This window comes from Lepidochelys olivacea, assembly GCF_965140295.1.
Source record: "Lepidochelys olivacea isolate rLepOli2 genome assembly, chromosome: 3".
Classification (NCBI taxonomy): domain Eukaryota; kingdom Metazoa; phylum Chordata; order Testudines; family Cheloniidae; genus Lepidochelys; species Lepidochelys olivacea.
The window spans coordinates 116,427,266-116,448,712 of NC_140413.1; the positions used below are offsets into that span (position 1 = coordinate 116,427,266).

At 43.7% G+C, this 21,447-nt stretch overlaps 1 protein-coding gene across 1 annotated transcript in view; it reads right to left on the reverse strand.

The window, feature by feature from the left end:
* The window catches only part of SYNE1 (spectrin repeat containing nuclear envelope protein 1), a 503,778-nt gene that overhangs the window by 303,168 nt on the left and 179,163 nt on the right, over positions 1–21,447 (reverse strand). The window contains exons 24-29 of the mRNA XM_084624934.1: positions 20,952–21,110; positions 20,380–20,588; positions 19,982–20,090; positions 11,851–12,015; positions 6,100–6,267; positions 1,143–1,319 (exon numbers count right to left, since the gene is read on the reverse strand). Coding sequence (XP_084481060.1) covers positions 1,143–1,319; positions 6,100–6,267; positions 11,851–12,015; positions 19,982–20,090; positions 20,380–20,588; positions 20,952–21,110 — 987 coding nt within the window. The remainder of the gene's footprint in view (positions 1–1,142; positions 1,320–6,099; positions 6,268–11,850; positions 12,016–19,981; positions 20,091–20,379; positions 20,589–20,951; positions 21,111–21,447) is intronic.

The following is a 21,447-nucleotide window of genomic DNA, read 5'->3' on the forward strand; positions in this document are numbered from 1 at the left end:
TTATATTAATACCAAGCTGAATATAAGAGCTATCTGTTCTGTTTATCTAATATAAATTTTGGTTAACATGTGGCATTTGATTATTAGCTACTCCAAGTTTGGAACCCAACCTAGTATCTTCAGTGTAATGAATATTTCCTTGAAATGTCAAGTTTCTGAAATAAACTCAAGCCCCTATTAAAAATTGGGAGAAGGTGGGCCCTTTTAGAAATATCCTAATTTGCTTCCACCAATAATTACAATTAAGACGTCTTCTAATACTCTGCAATGTCAATCATATAGTTTTAACCTATCATAACACAGGAAATAACTGTGGTGTCTTTAAGCCTCCAAGCAAAGTGACAAATCCAATGGCATGATCACCCTTGAGCAGTAAAATCTGAAGGGAGGGTGTAGTCTGGTGAATTGAGTTTAGGGTTGGGAATCAGGAGGGAGTCAGTGATTTGCTCTGTGAGTCATTTAATTTCTCTAAAAAAAAGGAGTACTTGTGGCACCTTAGAGACTAACAAATTTATTCGAGCATAAGCTTTTGTGAGCTACAGCTCACTTCTCTGTGCCTCTGTTTTCCCATCTGTGAAATTAGGATATTTCATATGGCAGCTGTGAGGCTTAACTGTTTGTGCAGTGCTGTATATGTGATAGGTATTATTATTGAATGCAACCTAAATAATTTCACTACAGTGCAGTGTCATCCTTCATGAATAAATGTGCCACATAATCCCCATCTAAAAGCTAATTCATAGGCATTTTGTCTATTAAATGAGAATTAACATTGTCAATTAGGACTGAGCTACAAGCTAGTAAAAAATTAAATGATGTAGTATAATCCATAAGAGTTCCCACATTTGGCTCAAACACGGAGAGAAAAGTATCAGGAGGGATGGATGGGTTCTGACTGTGAAGTTCCCACATACTAAGTTTCAAAGGTGAGAAACTGATCACAAGTTTGTTAAAAATGTTAAAATGTGGAGCAAACGCACCTCTCATCAGACGGATACAAGAGCAAATTAAAGAAAAGGGCATTGACCTGTTACTACTGGAAGAAGTAGAAAGTTGTCAACCCTTTAACTAAATTACATGAAAAACTGGGAAAATAGAATACAGGATACTCATTTCTGTAATGTTACATGCAGAACACTCACCTGTAATTTTTCTTCCCGTTTCTCCATATTCTGCTGCATGTTTTCTAATGTACCTTCCAGCTTCTGTAAATCTTCTTGCACTGTGCTAGGCAGTCCTCCTTCGATCTGCAGCTGCTTAGCTCGCGCAATCTGCTGTTGCACATCTTGCCTCTTTGCACAGAGCCTCTTTGTCCTTTGCTAGAAGCATTTATTCAGGAGGATTGATACAAATTTAAATGTTTCTTAGTTCAGTGTTGAAAACAGGCACACCAGAAACACACTCACAGTTTTCTGTATGTGTATATCTATACAAGGGGTATAATAGACAAAGGGCTGCACTATCTCCTCCCTGAATAGAAGTATGGTCAGAGGGTGAGGACACATGGAGCCTTTTTGTCCCACTTGTGCACCCCCACAGGAGGCACCCCTAAGCTGGCTGCAAAGTAGTGAGTAATGGCTGGAGGCTGGCTCATTCTGCTTCACTACCCCCAGGCTCCAGAGCACCTTTGGTTGTGGTGTGGATATGGCAGTAGCCCTGCTCCTTCTCTGTGCCACTCGCCAGATGCAGAGCAGCACTGAGGGAAGCACACTGTACACCCACACAGTGAGAAAACAGCAAATGCCAAAGCTCCACCCCCTTGCATATGGGTGTCCCACCCACCTCCAGCCCTGCCTCCTACATAGAATCATAGAATCATAGAATATCAGGGTTGGAAGGGACCTCAGGAGGTCATCTAGTCCAACCCCCTGCTCAAAAGCAGGACCCATCCCCAATTAAATCATCCCAGCCAGGGCTTTGTCAAGCCTGACCTTAAAAACTTCTAAGAAAGGAGATTCCACCACCTCCCTAGGCAACGCATTCCAGTATTTCACCACCCTCCTAGTGAAAAAGTTTTTCCTAATATCCAACCTAAACCTCCCCCACTGCAACTTGAGACCATTACTCCTTGTCCTGTCCTCTTCCACCACTGAGAATAGTCTAGAACCATCCTCTCAGGAACCACCTCTCAGGTAGTTGAAAGCAGCTACCAAATCCCCCCTCATTCTTCTCTTCTGCAGACTAAACAATCCCAGTTCCCTCAGCCTCTCCTCATAAGCTATGTGTTCCAGACCCCTAATCATTTTTGTTGCCCTTCGCTGGACTCTCTCCAATTTATCCACATCCTTCTTGTAGTGTGGGGCCCAAAACTGGACACAGTACTCCAGATGAGGCCTCACCAATGTCGAACAGAGGGGGACGATCACGTCCCTCGATCTGCTCGCTATGCCCCTACTTATACATCCCAAAATGCCATTGGCCTTCTTGGCAACAAGGGCACACTGCTGACTCATATCCAGCTTCTCGTCCACTGTCACCCCTAGGTCCTTTTCCGCAGAACTGCTGCCTAGCCATTCGGTCCCTAGTCTGTAGCTGTGCATTGGGTTCTTCCATCCTAAGTGCAGAACCCTGCACTTATCCTTATTGAACCTCATCAGATTTCTTTTGGCCCAATCCTCCAATTTATCTAGGTCCCTCTGTATCCTATCCCTGCCCTCCAGCGTATCTACCACTCCTCCCAATTTAGTATCATCCGCAAATTTGCTGAGAGTGCAATCTACACCATCCTCCAGATCATTTATGAAGATATTGAACAAAACCGGCCCCAGGACCGACCCCTGGGGCACTCCACTTGACACCGGCTGCCAACTAGACATGGAGCCATTGATCACTACCCGTTGAGCCTGACAATCTAGCCAACTTTCTACCCACCTTACAGTGCATTCATCCAGCCCATACTTCTTTAACTTGCTGACAAGAATACTGTGGGAGACCGTGTCAAAAGCTTTGCTAAAGTCAAGATACAATACATCCACTGCTTTCCCTTCATCCACAGAACCAGTAATCTCATCACAGAAGGCGATTAGATTAGTCAGGCATGACCTTCCCTTGGTGAATCCATGCTGACTGTTCCTGATCACTTTCCTCTCATGTAAATGCTTCAGGATTGATTCCTTGAGGACCTGCTCCATGATTTTTCCGGGGACTGAAGTGAGGCTGACTGGCCTGTAGTTCCCAGGATCCTCCTTCTTCCCTTTTTTAAAGATGGGCACTACATTAGCCTTTTTCCAGTCATCCGGGACTTCCCCAGTTTGCCACGAGTTTTCAAAGATAATGGCCAATGGCTCTGCAATCACAGCCGCCAGTTCCTTTAGCACTCTCGGATGCAACTCGTCCGGCCCCATGGACTTGTGCACGTCCAGCTTTTCTAAATAGTCCCTAACCACCTCTTTCTCCACAGAGGGCTGGCCATCTATTCCCCATGTTGTGATGCCCAGCGCAGCAGTCTGGGAACTGACCTTGTTCGTGAAGACAGAGGCAAAAAAAGCATTGAGTACATTAGCTTTTTCCACATCCTCTGTCACTAGGTTGCCTCCCTCATTCATTAAGGGGCCCACACTTTCCTTGGCTTTCTTCTTGTTGCCAGCATACCTGAAGAAACCCTTCTTGTTACTCTTGACATCTCTCGCTAGCTGCAGCTCCAGGTGCGATTTGGCCCTCCTAATTTCATTCCTACATGCCCGAGCAATATTTTTATACTCTTCCCTGGTCATATGTCCAACCTTCCACTTCTTGTAAGCTTCTTTTTTATGCTTAAGATCTGCTAGGATTTCACCGTTAAGCCAAGCTGGTCGCCTGCCATATTTACTATTCTTTCGACACATCGGGATGGTTTGTCCCTGTAACCTCAACAGGGATTCCTTGAAATACAGCCAACTCTCCTGGACTCCTTTCCCCTTCATGTTAATCCCACAGGGGATCCTTCCCATCCGTTCCCTGAGGGAGTCAAAGTCTGCTTTCCTGAAGTCCAGGGTCTGTATCCTGCTGCTTACCTTTCTTCCCTGTGTCAGGATCCTGAACTGAACCAACTCATGGTCACTGCCTCCCAGATTCCCGTCCACTTTTGCTTCCCCCACTAATTCTTCCCGGTTTGTGAGCAGCAGGTCAAGAAAAGCTCCCCCCCTAGTTGGCTCCTCTAGCACTTGCGCCAGGAAATTGTCCCCTATGCTTTCCAAAAACTTCCTGGATTGTCTATGCACTGCTGTATTGCTCTCCCAGCAGATATCAGGAAAATTAAAGTCACCCATGAGAACCAGGGCATGCGATCTAGTAGCTTCCGCGAGCTGCAGGAAGAAAGCCTCATCCACCTCATCCCCCTGGTCCGGTGGTCTATAGCAGACTCCCACCACTACATCACTCTTGTTGCTCACACTTCTAAACTTAATCCAGAGACACTCAGGTTTTTCTGTAGTTTCGTACCGGAGCTCTCAGCAGTCATACTGCTCCCTTACATACAGTGCTACTCTCCCACCTTTTCTGCCCTGCCTTTACATGTCCCTTTGCTGGGGTTTGTGAAGGAATCCTCAGAAGGCAGCCTGCAGCTGTCTGTCTCAGTTCTCTTCTGGCCAGTTCCAGGGCTTTTAAAGACCCCACTTGTACCACTTCCCCCATCTGCCATACAGGGGACAGGATAGGGCGAAAATTTCACCCATGACTCTTCCTGGCTTCTGCAAGCATAAACCTGCCAAGTCCCTGTGAGTAGTGCTCCTCCTCCTGCCTCTCTCAGATTGGCTCAGGTTTGCGGAGCCTTAAAACACCAGCACACACAGCAACTATTACACAGATGTAGTTATTACAAATATGACACGCGCTGTACAGAATCAGAGCTACAACACAGCATCCTCTGGTTAGACAACAAGGCACATCCAACTGTGCAGAAACACAGGTTAATAAACACCATTTACACCGTGCACCGACAATGACAATAATGTGATTCTTAGTTAGGAAGCCCCAGAGTGACTGTTACACAATACAGCCTTGTTCTACAGTCTGTGACAGAACACAACCCCCAACCTTTATTTATGACTAGTACTAGTAGTAGTACTTGTTGTTATGACTGAAAACAGTGATATGTGTAACTACTGCATAACTGGGTCCACTGTCTGTTAAGATTAAAAAAACACCTGTTTTTAATTCTGTTTACCTGCAATCAGTGAAAATAAGAACCTGTTACTGCAGTCAGCACCTGATTTGGTGAAAATATGACATCTTGCATTACGTATCAATTAATGTAAACTACACAAAACAGTTTTTTATAGTTTTACATACATACCCAGCCAGAATATTAAGGACAAATTCTGCTTTCAGTTACATACACTCGTGTAAGTTAAGGCAGAATCTGCTCCACAATATTAAAAATATTAATTGTGCAAATTCAAACATTGGGTTAATTGAACCATGGCAATATAATGTCATAAAACCAAATTCTGTTACTGGAGGCACAGTACTGGAAAAAATGACTGGTGTAAATAATTCCTCCAATTATGCTCACAACGATCAGATCAGAATCTTAGCCTTTAAAAATAGTAATACTTGTAGAGTGCACTTGTCAAAAATTTCAAACTTTGGCACCTAAATAAAAATGGTCTGATTTTCAGAAGGTCTGGAACTCAAGTGAATTCAACAAGAGCTGCAAGTGCTCATCTCCACTGAAAATCTGGCTATTTTTATTTAGGGCACCCAGGTTTGAAAATAAAGGTCTCTTTATTTCAAGACAAAATAAATGACATCATTATAAACTAGAATCACTTAGGCCATGTCTACATTAGCACTTTTCTTGCTCAGGAGTCTGAAAAAAACACACACCCCCAGCGACATAAGTTTTGCCAGCATAAGCGCTCATGTGCACAGTGCTATGTCGCTCGTTGAGCTGATTTTATTTTGTCGATGGGAGAGCTCTCTCCCATCAGCATAACGTGGCTACCCGAGCACTCGTACAGAGGCACTATTTCCCTATGCTGGGGCTATACTTTTTACCTGATGTTGTCATATTAAATACACTGCAGTACACTATAGGAGAAGCCACACAAACACTCTATGCTTGTCAATGACACAAACGCCACATAACATATCAAATCTGGGTATGCCCAGTTGTCCTACCTGATGATGCAAAAGCAGTTGTTGAGCCTGTAATAAGCTTTCTGTATCTAAGATTTTTTCAGCCTCTACTTGGGCTTCTTTTGAGTTGGTAATTAGTTCTTCTAGAGCACTTTTTACTTCTTCTTTGTATTGGACACAATCACCCACAGTGCTTAACATCTTCTCAATCTATATTTATGGACAACATTGAAATAGGCAATAGCTGAACCGGGTTAATTTACATTTGGGGTATTTTTTGTAACACATGATAATTGTCTGTAATGCAAAACCCATACACCACCAGGTCATTTAGGACCACGCTTTTGCTTTGTATTTAGAGAAAAACTAAAAACATTCATAGCCCTAAAATGTGACTACCCTACCCCAATTTCCTATCTGTTTGCAATATCTTTGTAATACTTTATGGGTCATATCTTCAGGTGGTATAAATTGTCATAATTGTCATTTATTTCAGATCAGCTATGACAATTTACACAATTTGAGGATCTCTCTCAGTATATTATTTGTACTTCCTATTAGCCTAGCATTCATCAACAATTCTACAATAATATATCAGTGGAAGAAAATATAAATATAAAATGTAGTCAGTCAGGAAACAGATTTCAGTTTTTAGGAATGTGTGAAATATTTCAGACAGATTAAGAATCAACAGAACCTTCACTCTAAACTTGAGGACAACATAAAGCCAAACCATATTTAGGTTCTGGAAAAGTTTAGTAACCATTTCCTGTTTTTGTTTTAAATGTTCATGGATCTCTGCTTTTCTTGGCTCTTGCTTTTGGATGAGACAAGAGGTAAATTCACTTAAATACCATGAAAAGTTATATTATGCAGTATTTCCAACCCTTTGGAAATCACGACATGAACCAACAGTTTTCACAAAATTTCACACCCAATTTTCACACCAAGGAAAATTAAATTAAGTTTGAATAAATACTTGGAGCCTGTATAAATCTGGAACAATTACAATGATGTAAGAAGGTCTCTGCAAGAGACTGCAGTGAAAGTGGCACTGGAGTCTCCATCCTGAATTTCATCCTCCTCCTAACAAGGACATCCCCAAACTCCTAATCTTTCTCTTATGAAAAATATGGAGTAGAGTCTTGAGAGGAAGGCTCGATTGCCCCAGATCTAAGAGGAGCACAATTTCTTCAAGACAGTTTGATACTTCTCGTTGCCTGTCAAAGCTAAATGGGAAATAGATAACAGCGGTGAGGGTATCCATGTGTCTGAAGTTGACAGGGTCCCTAAACTTAAGTGAGATATCCTGCCTATTTTTGGAAGAAACAGGCCCTTGAACAGTCACACTAATGAGGGATATATCCTGTTACTGAATCTAGTCTTCTACTGGTGTTTTGTGCACAGATTCTGCCCCTGGAATGTGAAGAGTCTCTCCTTGGGTTAAGAATGAAAGGATCTTCTACCTTTGTACGAGAGCTTGTCATCCTTTGAGCTTGTAGGAGAGCTTGTAGTCCTTTGAGGGCTTCATTAGAGTAGATAGCTCACACTATGGCTTATCTACATTGTCAGCCACCACCTTATCAATCATTTCCTCCTCAGATTTTTAAGGCACAGAGGATTTGCTATGAATAATTTGCTGCCCAGGTCAGAAGCCAGAGTTAGTGCCTGGACATTGAGTTTGCTGCCATGACTCTTGCTGGCAGCTTTAAGAAATCCACAGATAAACTGGTATAATTATGACAGCCAGGAATATCTTCTATTGTATCAACTTACTTGAATTCATCATAGATCTGGAGATGCAAGCATTTTATATCATTTTAAATATAAATATTTTGGCTCAGTAAAACTGGTGGTTGCTAGAGAGCCGTGGGGGCAGCTGAAGAAGTTTTGAAGTCGCTTCTGAGGATTACTTCCATCATCTAGTCTTTTGCAAGAATTATCTTGCCATTTTCCACAAATGCCATTATTGCATCAGCAACAAGAATGATGCAAACATAATTTTGGGTCCTAGGACACTGTAAAATTCCAGGACATGCCAAGCATCCTTTCCCCTTTACCTAGAGTTTCTCCCCATTAACATCTTTGATGGAGGAATGTAGTGGGTAGCAAAACTTTGTCATGCTGGCCACCACTTTCCTCTTCCTGGTTTGAAACATATCCAGGGAAAAAAACTCCTCCTGCTTCTCTGGCTCAGAGTTACAGTCTGAAATCAAGAGTCTTCCTCTTTAGGGGAGGAACTGGAGCTCATGGAAGGATTTGAACATCTGGAGTGCATTGGGGATTTTTTCTAGTGTCTTCTGTACATTTTTGGCTTTTTTCTCATCTTTTGCTCAATTTTTCACTTCCATGGCGATAGTTCCTGCCTGAACATTGAGGGGTGGGGGAAATTTTCACCCTTTATCTCTCAGAAACTCTAGCGTGGGATTCCTAAAGAATGAGCAGGTGCCCACTCCAGGTCTCAGGCTCCCTTGCTTTGTTTGCCCCAGGCCATTTCCTTCACCTGTTTTCAACACAAGTCCAAAACCTTCATCACTTGGTACAGGGGCTCATTCCCTTTGGTACAGGGATTCCCAAGAGAAAGTTCCTCACACTGTGCAACAACTGAGATTCTTCTAAATGGTGTCCCTGTGGGTGTTCCACGTCAGGTGTTGGTGTGTCCCAGCACCTTTGAGCAGAGAATTTCAGCAGCAGTGCTCATCTGAGTCACGCATGCACTCTCCCCATGTCGTGCCATTGTTGGTGCCTATCTAGACCTCCCCCAGTTACTTTCTTCTTCTTCTTCTTTGAGGAGTGTCCTTGTGGGACCACTACTTCAGGTGACTATTGAGCAGTGCCCCTCGTTGGATGGAAGGGGCTTCAGAGTTGAGTGGGTAATTGATTATGAGTCCTACCAATGCGTCCGATCTTGAGCTCTGATCTATCACATAGTGTTTTGTAAACATGTGTGCGGAAGCCCACATGGCTGCTTTACATATGTCCATGATTGGTACATTGTTGAGAAATGCTACTCAGGTTGATAATAACCATAGAGTGGGTTTGGATCCCTGGTGAAAGGTGTTTGTCATGCTGCAAACATGGTGAAAGGATCCAGAAATCCATTTGGACAGCCTCTGCTTGGAATAGACAATGACAACACAGACAAATCTTTAGATAGTTCCAAAGTTCTGAATCCACGGGTGCAGGACTGGCATCTGGGACTTTCGGCGCGGGTCGGCAGCCAGGACCCCAGGCAAGGGGCAGCAACCAGGATCCGGGTGCAGGACCAGCAGCTGGGACCCTGGATGTGGGGCGGCAGTGGAGCCCTGGGCATGCGGGGTGGCTGTAGAGTCCCGGAAGTTGGCGGGCAGTGGAGTTTAAACATTAATTGACTACATTACCAATAAGACTGATGCTTATCGGTTAACCAGTTAACATTTTACATCTGTACATTGGACCCTTACAAATTTGTTGCGTTTTCTGAGGTCTCAGATAGACCTCTATCCTCCGTTCTTTTCCTGAGTTAAGAAGTAGTGGGAGTAAAAACCCTTCCCTTTGTGTTGTGATGGGACGTGTTCCAAGACACCCAGATGCGGGAGATGATTTACTTTTTGCCGCAGAAAGTGTTTGTGTGAGGGGTCCCTGAAGAGGGATGGTGGTGGTGGTGTGGGGGGGCGGATTAATGCTATTGTATAGCCTGAAAGGATTATCTCCAAAACCCATTTCTTTGTGATGATGGATTACCATGCTGGGCATAAACAGGTCAACCAGTATCCAAAACAGGGGATGGTTAGTGATGGTGTCAACGCATAAGAATGGAGGCAGTTGGTGACGCTTTGAAGGCCCCTGTCTTTGCCTTTGCGTGTCATAGTGCCTCTGTTGAGGTGTATGGGACAGACCTTGCACGCTGAGTGGGCTAGTATTGACCCTTTTTTCTTTTTGACACAGGTGTCTATATTTTCAGGGAGCAGAGTGTCGCCCTCGAGTCTTTCAGAGTATGCAACGTCTCATCAGTTTTTGCCACAAACAGCTTACAGCCATCAAATGGCAGATCCTTGACAGTGGACTGTACCTCCCTTACAAAACCAGACAGGTGGAGCCATGAAGCCCGGCACATAACTATAGCAGTGGCCATGGAGCACGCCGCTGTATCAGCCATATCTAGAGAGGCCTGTAAGGAGGTTCTGGATAGGAGTTGGCCCGCTGAAATTATGGACTTAAATTGGTCTCTTTTGTCCTCTGGTATGATGTCAATAAATTCAGTGAGTTTGGAGTGTAGTTGTATTTTGCCATTAGGGCAGCGTATTTGGCAATCCAGAACTGAAGAATGATTAGGCCTTGTGGCCAAAAAGATCCGAACATTTCCACTCTTTGTTGTATGGAGTGGATCTCTGTTGTTGTTGTCTGCCTCGTTAGTGAATTTGGTGCAGGGTGAGAAAATAAGAAGCCTGGTCCTACAGAGGGAACATAGTACTTCTTATCCACTCTCTTGCAGGTGGGCAGTATCGTAGCCAGGGTCTGTCATACATTTTTGGCCAGCTCCATGGGTGCACCATGTATGGAAAGTGCAATTTTAGATGAGGTGGATGTATGGAGAATGTCCAGTAGTTTGTGCTGGGACTCTGGAACCTCCTCTAGAGGAATCTCTAGGGTATCAGCAATTCCTTTAAAGAGTTCCTGAAAGGGTTTAAAATCGTCCACCACTGTGAGTGGCAGTGGCATTATGACCTCGTCCAGGGACGAAGAAGAAATGCTGGATGTTGGTGTTGTAACCTGTTCCCAGGCTTCCTCCTGTTCTCCAGCTCTCTCCTCAGGGGGTTCTGAAGGTGCAGCAATGGAAAGTGACGGGGAAGATCTAAGCCTCTCCTTGTATAGGCTCGGGGGTCTGAGATACTGTCTCCTGTATGCCCCCAGGGGTCCCAGTAGGGCCACTGAGTGGGGAATGGCATAAGTGGTGGCATCCATAGGAAGCCCTACCAGGTCTGGATGTCAGTCCTGTGATGGGTTCTAGGCTTCCCAGAGTAGATTCTATGGCAAAGGAATGCTGAGATAAGACACCTTCCTCCTCAGTATCTTCTTCCTCACTAGAGAATGGAGGGGCCAGAGGTGAAGTGGGCTGACATGGTGCCATTCGTGCTGGGGAAACATGGGTGCCCAAAAGACATGATTCAGGCATTGATGAACCACGCCAAAGCAGTTCTGTTTACACTGACTCATCCATAACCCTTTTCTCAGGCCAGAAAGTAGTGTTCTAGTACGCTGTCTCTTAGGGGCCAAAAACTCCCACTGACTTCAGTGGTACCAGAATTTGGTTGCAGATCAGTCAGTAAGGATGGCAGTGGGCTCCATCACTTGGAGCCTGATTCTGCCAATCTAATTCATATTAGATGTTCTTACTTTGGAAAGTAAGGGTGTGATTTAGCCTAGGAGTTGCAACAACAGAAGCCTGAGACTTCCAAACCTGAGACACCCACATCATCAGGTTGTCAATGTAAAATGCTTGATAGTATTGAATTATAGCAAACTAATGTTCCTTTTTTAGATAAAAACTCCTAAAGCACTGCACATATTTTGGATTCAGAAATGTTCATCTGAAGCCGAGAAAGATTCAGAAGCCTGCTGATCAGCTCTGTCAATATTTTTTGTTTGTTAGACTCAAGGCTTTGTTGCATCTGGAATCTGAAGAAAATTGGGTTGCTGTGTGCTTCTAGTGTAATTAAAAAAAACAGCAGGTCACTTAGTCTTGTGTAGCATGGCTAATGTCACTACATATGATGCTGTAAATGTAGTGGCATTGTGTTTCTCATATTATACCTCAGCCAGCAAATGTAGGAGTCCCTTGAAGTTACTAGAAAGTTTAGATAGCTCATCCTCTTTCTTTCTGGCTTCATCCTCTGCAGAAACCTCAGTCAGATCAGCAAGTCTAGATTTCAGCCAGTCGACATTTTCTCCTTGTTTGCTGATATCTTGTCGGATTATCTATACAAGAATCACAAACATACAAGCTTAGAATCAATTAAATATACCAACGAATAATATTAATGGGCAACTTGCCATCAATCCTATGGTTAGCAGCACAAAAGTATGTGTGTGAGAGTCTGTGTATTCTCCTTTGAAGACTGCAGGATAGTATTTTTCTCTAATTCCCATGGAGTCTGTCATGTTCTACGTAGGGCTGAATCCTGCATTCCTTCCACAAGCAATACAGGATTGTCCCCTACTGATTACATTGCTGAAGCCTGTTTTTTCCCCCTACAGGCTAGCATTTTTGGTGCTCATTATCCACATGGTAAATACTGTATATATTTTTTCATATATTGACCATACAATATCCTGCATATATGTATGTAAGAGGCCAGTGAAGAAGCTTGGCAACATGTGACCTCCAGAAGAGGTAAGCGGAATGTCCGGGTTCCAGTAACACAGACACAGGTAACTAACCGCTTTCATGTTCTCTCCACAGGTACCGTTGTGGAGAGTGGACCAGATGATATGTCTGGGGCGAGAAAGCAGAAGGAGACTCTGCTGGTTGGAAGGCATGAGATGCGATGTCTTGAGGTTGGGGGTTCCACAACCACCACTCCCAAGAGGAGAAGGCGGGTGGTGGTGGTCGGGGACTCTCTCCTCCAGGGGACTGAGTCATCTAACTGCCGCCCTGACTGGGAAAACCGAGAAGTCTGCTGTTTGCCAGGGGCTAGGATTCGTGATGTGACGGAGAGACTGCCGAGACTCATCAAGCCCTCGGATCGCTACCCCTTCCTGCTTCTCCACGTGGGCACCAATGATACTGCCAAGAATGACCTTGAGCGAATCACTGCGGACTACGTGGCTCTAGGAAGAAGGATAAAGGAGTTGGAGGCGCAAGTGGTGTTCTCGTCCATCCTTCCTGTGGAAGGAAAAGGCCTGGGTAGGGACCGTCGAATCGTCGAAGTCAACAAATGGCTACGCAGGTGGTGTCGGAGAGAAGGCTTTGGATTCTTTGACCATGGGATGGTGTTCCATGAAGGAGGAGTGCTGGGCAGAGACGTGCTCCATCTTACGAAGAGAGGGAAGAGCATCTTTGCCAGCAGGCTGGCTAACCTAGTGAGGAGGGCTTTAAACTAGGTTCACCGGGGGAAGGAGACCAAAGCCTTGAGGTAAGTGGGATACCGGGAGGAAGCACGAGTAGGAGCGCACGAGAGGGCAGGGCTCCTGCCTCATACTGAGAATGAGGGGCGATCAGCAGGTTATCTCAAGTGCTTATATACGAATGCACAAAGCCTTGGAAACAAGCAGGGAGAACTGGAGGTCCTGGTGATGTCAAGGAACTATGATGTGATTGGAATAACAGAGACTTGGTGGGATAACTCACATGACTGGAGTACTGTCATGGATGGTTATAAACTGTTCAGGAAGGACAGGCAGGGAAGAAAAGGTGGGAGAGTAGCACTGTATGTAAGGGAGCAGTATGACTGCTCAGACCTCCGGTACGAAACTGTAGAAAAACCTGAGTGTCTCTGGATTAAGTTTAGAAGTGTGTGCAACAAGAGTGATGTAGTGGTGGGAGTCTGCTACAGACCACCGGACCAGGGGGATGAGGTAGATGGGGCTTTCTTCTGGCAGCTCGCGGAAGCTACTAGATCGCATGCCCTGATTCTCATGGGTGACTTTAATTTTCCTGATATCTGCTGGGAGAGCAATACAGCGGTGCATAGACAATCCAGGAAGTTTTTGGAAAGCGTAGGGGACAATTTCCTGGCGCAAGTGCTAGAGGAGCCAACTGGGGGGGCGCTTTCTTGACCTGCTGCTCACAAACCGGATAGAATTAGTGGGGGAAGCAAAAGTGGATGGGAATCTGGGAGGCAGTGACCATGAGTTGGTTGAGTTCAGGATCCTGACGCAGGGAAGAAAGGTAAGCAGCAGGATACGGACCCTGGACTTCAGGAAAGCAGACTTCGACTCCCTCAGGGAACGGATGGCCAGGATCCCCTGGGGGACTAACATGAAGGGGAAAGGAGTCCAGGAGAGCTGGCTGTATTTCAAGGAATCCCTGTTGAGGTTACAGGGACAAACCATCCCGATGAGTCGAAAGAATAGTAAATATGGCAGGCGACCAGCTTGGCTTAATGGTGAAATCCTAGCGGATCTTAAACATAAAAAAGAAGCTTACAAGAAGTGGAAGGTTGGACATATGACCAGGGAAGAGTATAAAAATATTGCTCGGGCATGTAGGAATGATATCAGGAGGGCCAAATCGCACCTGGAGCTGCAGCTAGCGAGAGATGTCAAGAGTAACAAGAAGGGTTTCTTCAGGTATGTTGGCAACAAGAAGAAAGCCAAGGAAAGTGTGGGCCCCTTAATGAATGAGGGAGGCAACCTAGTGACAGAGGATGTGGAAAAAGCTAATGTACTCAATGCTTGTTTTGCCTCTGTCTTCACGAACAAGGTCAGCTCCCAGACTGCTGCGCTGGGCATCACAAAATGGGGAAGAGATAGCCAGCCCTCTGTGGAGATAGAGGTGGTTAGGGACTATTTAGAAAAGCTGGACGTGCACAAGTCCATGGGGCCGGACGAGTTACATCCGAGAGTGCTGAAGGAATTGGCGGCTGTGATTGCAGAGCCATTGGCCATTATCTTTGAAAACTAGTGGCGAACGGGGGAAGTCCCGGATGACTGGAAAAAGGCTAATGTAGTGCTCATCTTTAAAAAAGGGAAGAAGGAGGATCCTGGGAACTACAGGCCAGTCAGCCTCACCTCAGTCCCTGGAAAAAATCATGGAGCAGGTCCTCAAAGAATCAATCCTGAAGCACTTGCATGAGAGGAAAGTGATCAGGAACAGCCAGCATGGATTCACCAAGGGAAGGTCATGCCTGACTAATCTAGTCGCCTTTTATGATGAGATTACTGGTTCTGTGGATGAAGGGAAAGCAGTGGATGTATTGTTTCTTGACTTTAGCAAAGCTTTTGACACCGTCTCCCACAGTATTCTTGTCAGCAAGTTAAGGAAGTATGGGCTGGATGAATGCACTGTAAGGTGGGTAGAAAGTTGGCTAGATTGTCGGGCTCAACGGGTAGTGATCAATGGCTCCATGTCTAGTTGGCAGCCGGTGTCAAGTGGAGTGCCCCAGGGGTCGGTCCTGGGGCCGTTTTTGTTCAATATCTTCATAAATGATCTGGAGGATGGTGTAGATTGCACTCTCAGCAAATTTGCGGATGATACTAAACTGGGAGGAGTGGTAGATACGCTGGAGGGGAGGGATAGGATACAGAAGGACCTAGACAAATTGGAGGATTGGGCCAAAAGGAATCTGATGAGGTTCAATAAGCATAAGTGCAGGGTCCTGCACTTAGGACGGAAGAATCCAATGCACCGCTACAGACTAGGGGCCGAATGGCTAGGCAGCAGTTCTGCAGAAAAGGACCTAGGGGTGACAGTGGATGAGAAGCTGGATATGAGTCAGCAGTGTGCCCTTGTTGCCAAGAAGGCCAATGGCATTTTGGGATGTATAAGTAGGGGCATAGCGAGCAGATCGAGGGACGTGATCGTTCCCCTCTATTCGACATTGGTGAGGCCTCATCTGGAGTACTGTGTCCAGTTTTGGGCCCCACACTACAAGAAGGATGTGGATAAATTGGAGAGAGTCCAGCGAAGGGCAACAAAAATGATTAGGGGTCTGGAACACATGACTTATGCGGAGAGGCTGAGGGAGCTGGGATTGTTTAGTCTGCAGAAGAGAAGAATGAGGGGGGATTTGATAGCTGCTTTCAACTACCTGAAAGGGGGTTCCAAAGAGGATGGCTCTAGACTGTTCTCAATGGTAGCAGATGACAGAACGAGGAGTAATGGTCTCAAGTTGCAGTGGGGGAGGTTTAGATTGGATATTAGGAAAAACTTTTTCACTATGAGGGTGGTGAAACCCTGGAATGCGTTACCTAGGGAGGTGGTAGAATCTCCTTCCTTAGAGGTTTTTAAGGTCAGGCTTGACAAAGCCCTGGCTGGGATGATTTAACTGGGAATTGGTCCTGCTTCGAGCAGGGGGTTGGACTAGATGACCTTCTGGGGTCCCTTCCAACCCTGATATTCTATGATTCTATGATTCTATCTAAACTAGGATTACACTGCATATTTTAAAGAGTATCAGGATTAGCCAAATTAGCAACATTTTATTATGTTTTCATCTGTTTTCAGATACTTAGGCCAGAGTCACAAAGAAAGTTTTTTAGAGCACTCATCTGTTCAAATCCCTTCTCCCACTCAGGTGGAGGGGCGACTGAACTGGCAGTCTCCCACATCTCAGGTGAATACACTAGCCACTAAAAGTTAAGAAGGAGGTTCCTGCCCTCCATTTTGTGTCAGTTTGTCTATAAGTGCCGAATTTGGAAGGTAAGGACTTGAACACGCTTCCCAGATTGGGCAATTTAGGAGGAGGAACACTGATTTTCTCCTGGATTGTGCATTGCTCAGAGGCTTACGCATCCAGACCCTTGGAGTGGGGCTGCTGTGATCTTGCTCAAAGGCAGAAACATAGGCACCCAGGGAACTTTTACTGCACAAATGTAGGTGCCTGCAGGGTTTGGTGGCAGCTAGGAGGGGGTTTTGTGAATCCCAGTGGTGCCTGATTTGGGGAGTTAGGTGCCTAAAGCGGCAAGTAGGCACCTATGTCCTTCTGTGTATTAGCACTCACAGTATAAAAGGTAAGTGAAGCACATTTTTCCTACATATGAAAACCCACGCTTTAAAAAAAATATTGATGTGGTCATTTTAGGGACCAGTGATAAAGCCTTTCCACATGTTAGAAGTCCCATTGACTAAAAGAGGTGTAAGGGCTGAAGGGCTATTTGCCAAAACACCATTTTTGCCATTTTACTGATATCTCTCAGAAATATATACCTTCTCATCACATCACAATGAAGTCATTCAATAAGGTATTAACACTTCAGTGCAGTGTTGATAAACTGGTACTTATACCAGTCAAACCTTGCCTTCTATGGCATGTAGAAATCACCTGCGAAATCAGTGGGGAGTTCTGAATAAAACTTGATGGCATGGTATGGAAAGCATTGTGTTAGCTTTGACTGGTTTTCATTAAGTACCAAGAAATGGCTTTTATCTATAGGTGACTGCACAAGCTCTTCTACTCAACATAGCAGATGTGGAAATTTGGAATGACCCAAATAGAAACAAAACGTTTCTTTTTACACCTTCATATTTTTTACAAGGTGAAGAATGTTAACAGTGCAAGAAATCAACCTGCTGCTTGTTAAAGAAGCCATAGTTATTTATAGAATGTAATAAAGATTTTAATTATAATTTTAATTAATAATTTAATTTTTATTTTTAACTCTGATTTTCCCTCGAGTGTTATTTGTTGAATAATATTTCAAATTATATAAGCATCTATATACTTTTTTAAAATTTCTAAAATAGCTAATTTTTTTCCCATTTCACTCACTTTTTCCCAACTGTTTATGTTTGTAGCCCAGCGCAAATAAGAGGATATTGCAGAGTCATGCCAATGTCATCCCTTAATCCTCTGACTTGTGTGCTTTTTCAAGGTCACTCAAATTCCTTTTTCCTGCATAGGTATGCCTTATAATCTGTTAATGACTTTCATGAACCTCGATAAACTGTACTAATTTGTAGTCCTGTTCTCCCTTCTACTGTAAAAAAGAAAAAGGGCCAAATTCTGTCCCGATATACACCCTGAGTTATTAATCTCAATGAATTTAGTCAAAGGTTCAGATCCTCAGCTACTCTACCAGCTCTCTCCTCTTAAAGAGCTTAATGCTCTCAAAGGAGGTGGGGAGAGACTGGATAATTTCCATCCCAAAATACTGAAAGAACTGGCATGAAAGATTGGTAGCCTTATAGTAAGGATTTTTAATACTTCTATCTATTCAGGGGTAGTGCCATAAGATGGCACAACAGCTAACATCATATGTATATTTAAGAAAAGGAAAAAAGGTGATTCTAGCAATTACAGATCTGTTAGTCTGACCTCAGTTGTTTGCAAGGCTTTAGAACAAATTGTGAAGAAAAGAATAATTAAATTCATAGAGGCAAATGGAAAAGGGGATATAATGCAACATGGATTTACCAAAGACAGACTATGCCTGACTAACCTGATTTCCTTCTTTGAGGAAACAACTGATTTTTGGATAGGGAAGTGCAGTAAAGCTAATATTTTTGGACTTTATTAAAGCATTTGACATGACACCACATGGGAAATTATTAGTTAAATTAGGGAAGATGTGGATCAAGAGAAGTATTGTAAGGTGGATAAGGAGCTGACTAATGGGGATAAGGCAACAGGTTCTGCTGAAAGGTGAATTACCAGACTGGAGCGAGGTTACTAGTGGAGCGCCTCAAGGATCAGTCTTGGGACTAATCTTATTTAATATTTTTGTTAATGACCTTGGCACAACAAGTAAGTGTGCGCTAGTGAAATCTGCTGATGATACAAAGTTTGGAGGCACCATCAATCCAGAGGAGGGTGGGAATATTATACAGGAAGATCTGGATGACCGTGAAGCCTGGAATAATAGAAATGGGATGAAATTCAATACTACAAAGTGCAAGATCTTAGGCTCTAATAATAATAATTTCTGCCACAAGCTGATGGCTCATCAGTTGGAAGTCACAGAAAAGAAGAGAGACTAGGTGTGTGGGTCTATCACAGGATGACTATGAGCCACCAATGTGATGCAGCTATGAAAAAGACAAATGCAGTCCTAAGATTATCAAGCTAGGCATTTCCATTAGGGATAGAGGAGTATTAATGCCTTGTACAAGGCTGGGGTAAGTCCTCATGTGGAATATTGTGTACAGTTCTGGTCACTCATGTTCAAGAAAGATTAATTTAAACTGGAACAGGTGCAGAGAAGGGCTACTAGGATGATCAGGGATATGGAAGGCCTGTCTTATGAGAGGAGACTGGAAGAGTTTGGCTTTGTTTAGTCTAGCAAAAAGAAGGCTAAGAGGCGATATGATTGTTCTGTATAAATACATCACAGAGGTAAATAACAGGGAGGGTGAAGAACTATTTAAGAAAAAGGACAACGTTGGCACAAGAACAAATGGATACAAACTGGCCATGAACAAATTCAGGCTGGAAATTACAAGAAAGTTTCTAACCACCAGAGGGGTGAGGTTCTGGAACAACCTCCCATTAGGAATTGCAGGGGCAAACAACTTAATTCGTTTTAAGAGAGAGCTGGACAAATTTATGAGTGCGAGTGTATGACGGGGCTTCAGCCAATCATCTTCAGGAGTCAGGAAGGGATTCCCCCACCCAAATGTATTCTGGGTCTTTTGTCTCCTTCTTTTGAAGTATCAGGGATGGCCACTGCTGAAGATGGGACACTGACCAGGGTGGGATGTTGCACTGAGGTGGCGCCCAGCTTTCTCTCTTTCAGGCTGGCTGATTCTTGTTCACATTCTCAGGGTCCGATGGCCATATTGGAAGGATTTTTACCCCAGATCAGATTGGCAGTGACCTGGGGGTTGCCCCAGTGTGGGGTGTGGTTAACTCTCCAGGATCATCTGGGTATCCCTCACTATATTCCCTGCCATTGCAGGGGTCTTGGGTATTAGTGCACCTTGGTCCCTCCTATTCTCTGCCTGTGACAAACAACAGTTTAGTTTTCTGGGGGCTGTAACACTCTGGTCTAATTTTGGCTGTTGAGTTTAGTGTGCGGGTGCTGGGTGGTGTTGCTTGCTTGTGGCATCTAGGAGGTCAGACTAGATCATCTGGTTGTTTTTTCTGGCCTTAAACTCTATGCCTCTGTGTTGCCAGCCAGGTCTGCTCACTGATGTGAAGGTAGGTGGTGAGATGACCCTGCCTCCAGCTTCTCTTTTTATAGAGGCCATAGGTGCCAACTCTGTGCAGCTGAACTGATGGGGAACACCACTGAAGTCCAGGGAAGAAATCACTCTCCTTTATTTTAATATAAGCTAAGAACTAACCTCCATGGCTGTTTTAAATTGTTTGTATTTGGCAGTATCATTGACATCAAGCTTAATCTTCTTTAGCTCACTCTCCTTTGATGAAATCCAACTTGTTAATTCAGAAATTCTGAAATCAAAGACCACACAACACAAAACAAGTTAAAAGTTAGCTGTAAAGTAGCCTTTATCAAGTCACAGCTGATAATTATTAGCTTAAATAAAAAAACAAGAAGAAGAAGAAAAGCAGATTATTTTGGACCTACTATATAAAATAGAGTTTTCTGTTTGTGAACAAAAAAAGCATTTACTATTCCTTGAATTGTATTTTTCTACAGCTGGAAGTTTTAAAGAAGAGCACATATGCTAATTGTTCTGACCAAGGCTCTGTCATACCCAGCTAACAACAGAACTAGTACCTATTCTTGTACTCCTTCCATTTGTCAGGGTTCTCTTTTAGCTTCACATAGGTGCTATCAATCTGGGATTTAAGTTCCTTGAGGGTTTCTTGGATGCTTTCCGATGTAGTCTTAAATTGATCCCATTCTGGGAGTTTTAGACACAGTTCTTCAATCAGCTGCAGCCTTTTCTCACACAACTGATAGGGTCCCTTATCACTGAAGAAAAACTGAAAAGGGGAAAAAAGCAACAATAATACAAACTGACAAAGCCACAAATCACATTTTTTTTTATATAAAACTAAGTAGGCTCCCAGCTTTTGCATATCAGTACAAAAGTAAATCAAATTCACCTTTCCTTTAAGATTTCAACTCTTAGTACACTTAAAAGTTTTTCAGAGAACTTATAGAACCTCCATCCAGGGGTCCAATTTACTGCCGTATTACACCAGTTTCACTTAGCTGAAATCAGTACAGTTGCACTGGTGTGAATCTGGAGTAACTTGATTGTGGTCAATGAGACCTTGGTTTTTATATCCTTTGTGTTTGAATGCATTTACACACATGTCCACTTGGTGGCACATGGTGCATACCTTGTGCTCTTTGATGATCTTTTCACTGCCCTTGCTGGATACCAGCTTGTTCTCTCTAGCAAGTTCAGATCTACTCTCTTCCACTGTGCCTAGGAGTTTGCTTTTCTCCACTTCAATCTTCAGATGGACCAAATGATATGGGGCTTCTGCCTGGAGATCCTATACTCCATAGGGAAAAAAAACAAACACGGAAAGAAAGCATGATTCTCATTCATCCAATGTAAGGCTACTAAATGAGAATTACAGAACAATTTTTAAAGTGTAACAGAAATCACATACATGCTATAACACAGAGAACAGATGTTTTTCAGCATTCATGTATGAAGGGAAATAAAATAAATCTATTAGACAGAATTATTAGTTATATACTTAGATCACAAGCTCTTTTGGACAGGTACCTTCTTTCACAATAGTGTGTACAGTACCTAGCACAGTGAGATTCTGATCTATGACTGGGGCTTCTAGGTGCTACCTCAATAAAAATAAATAACAACGA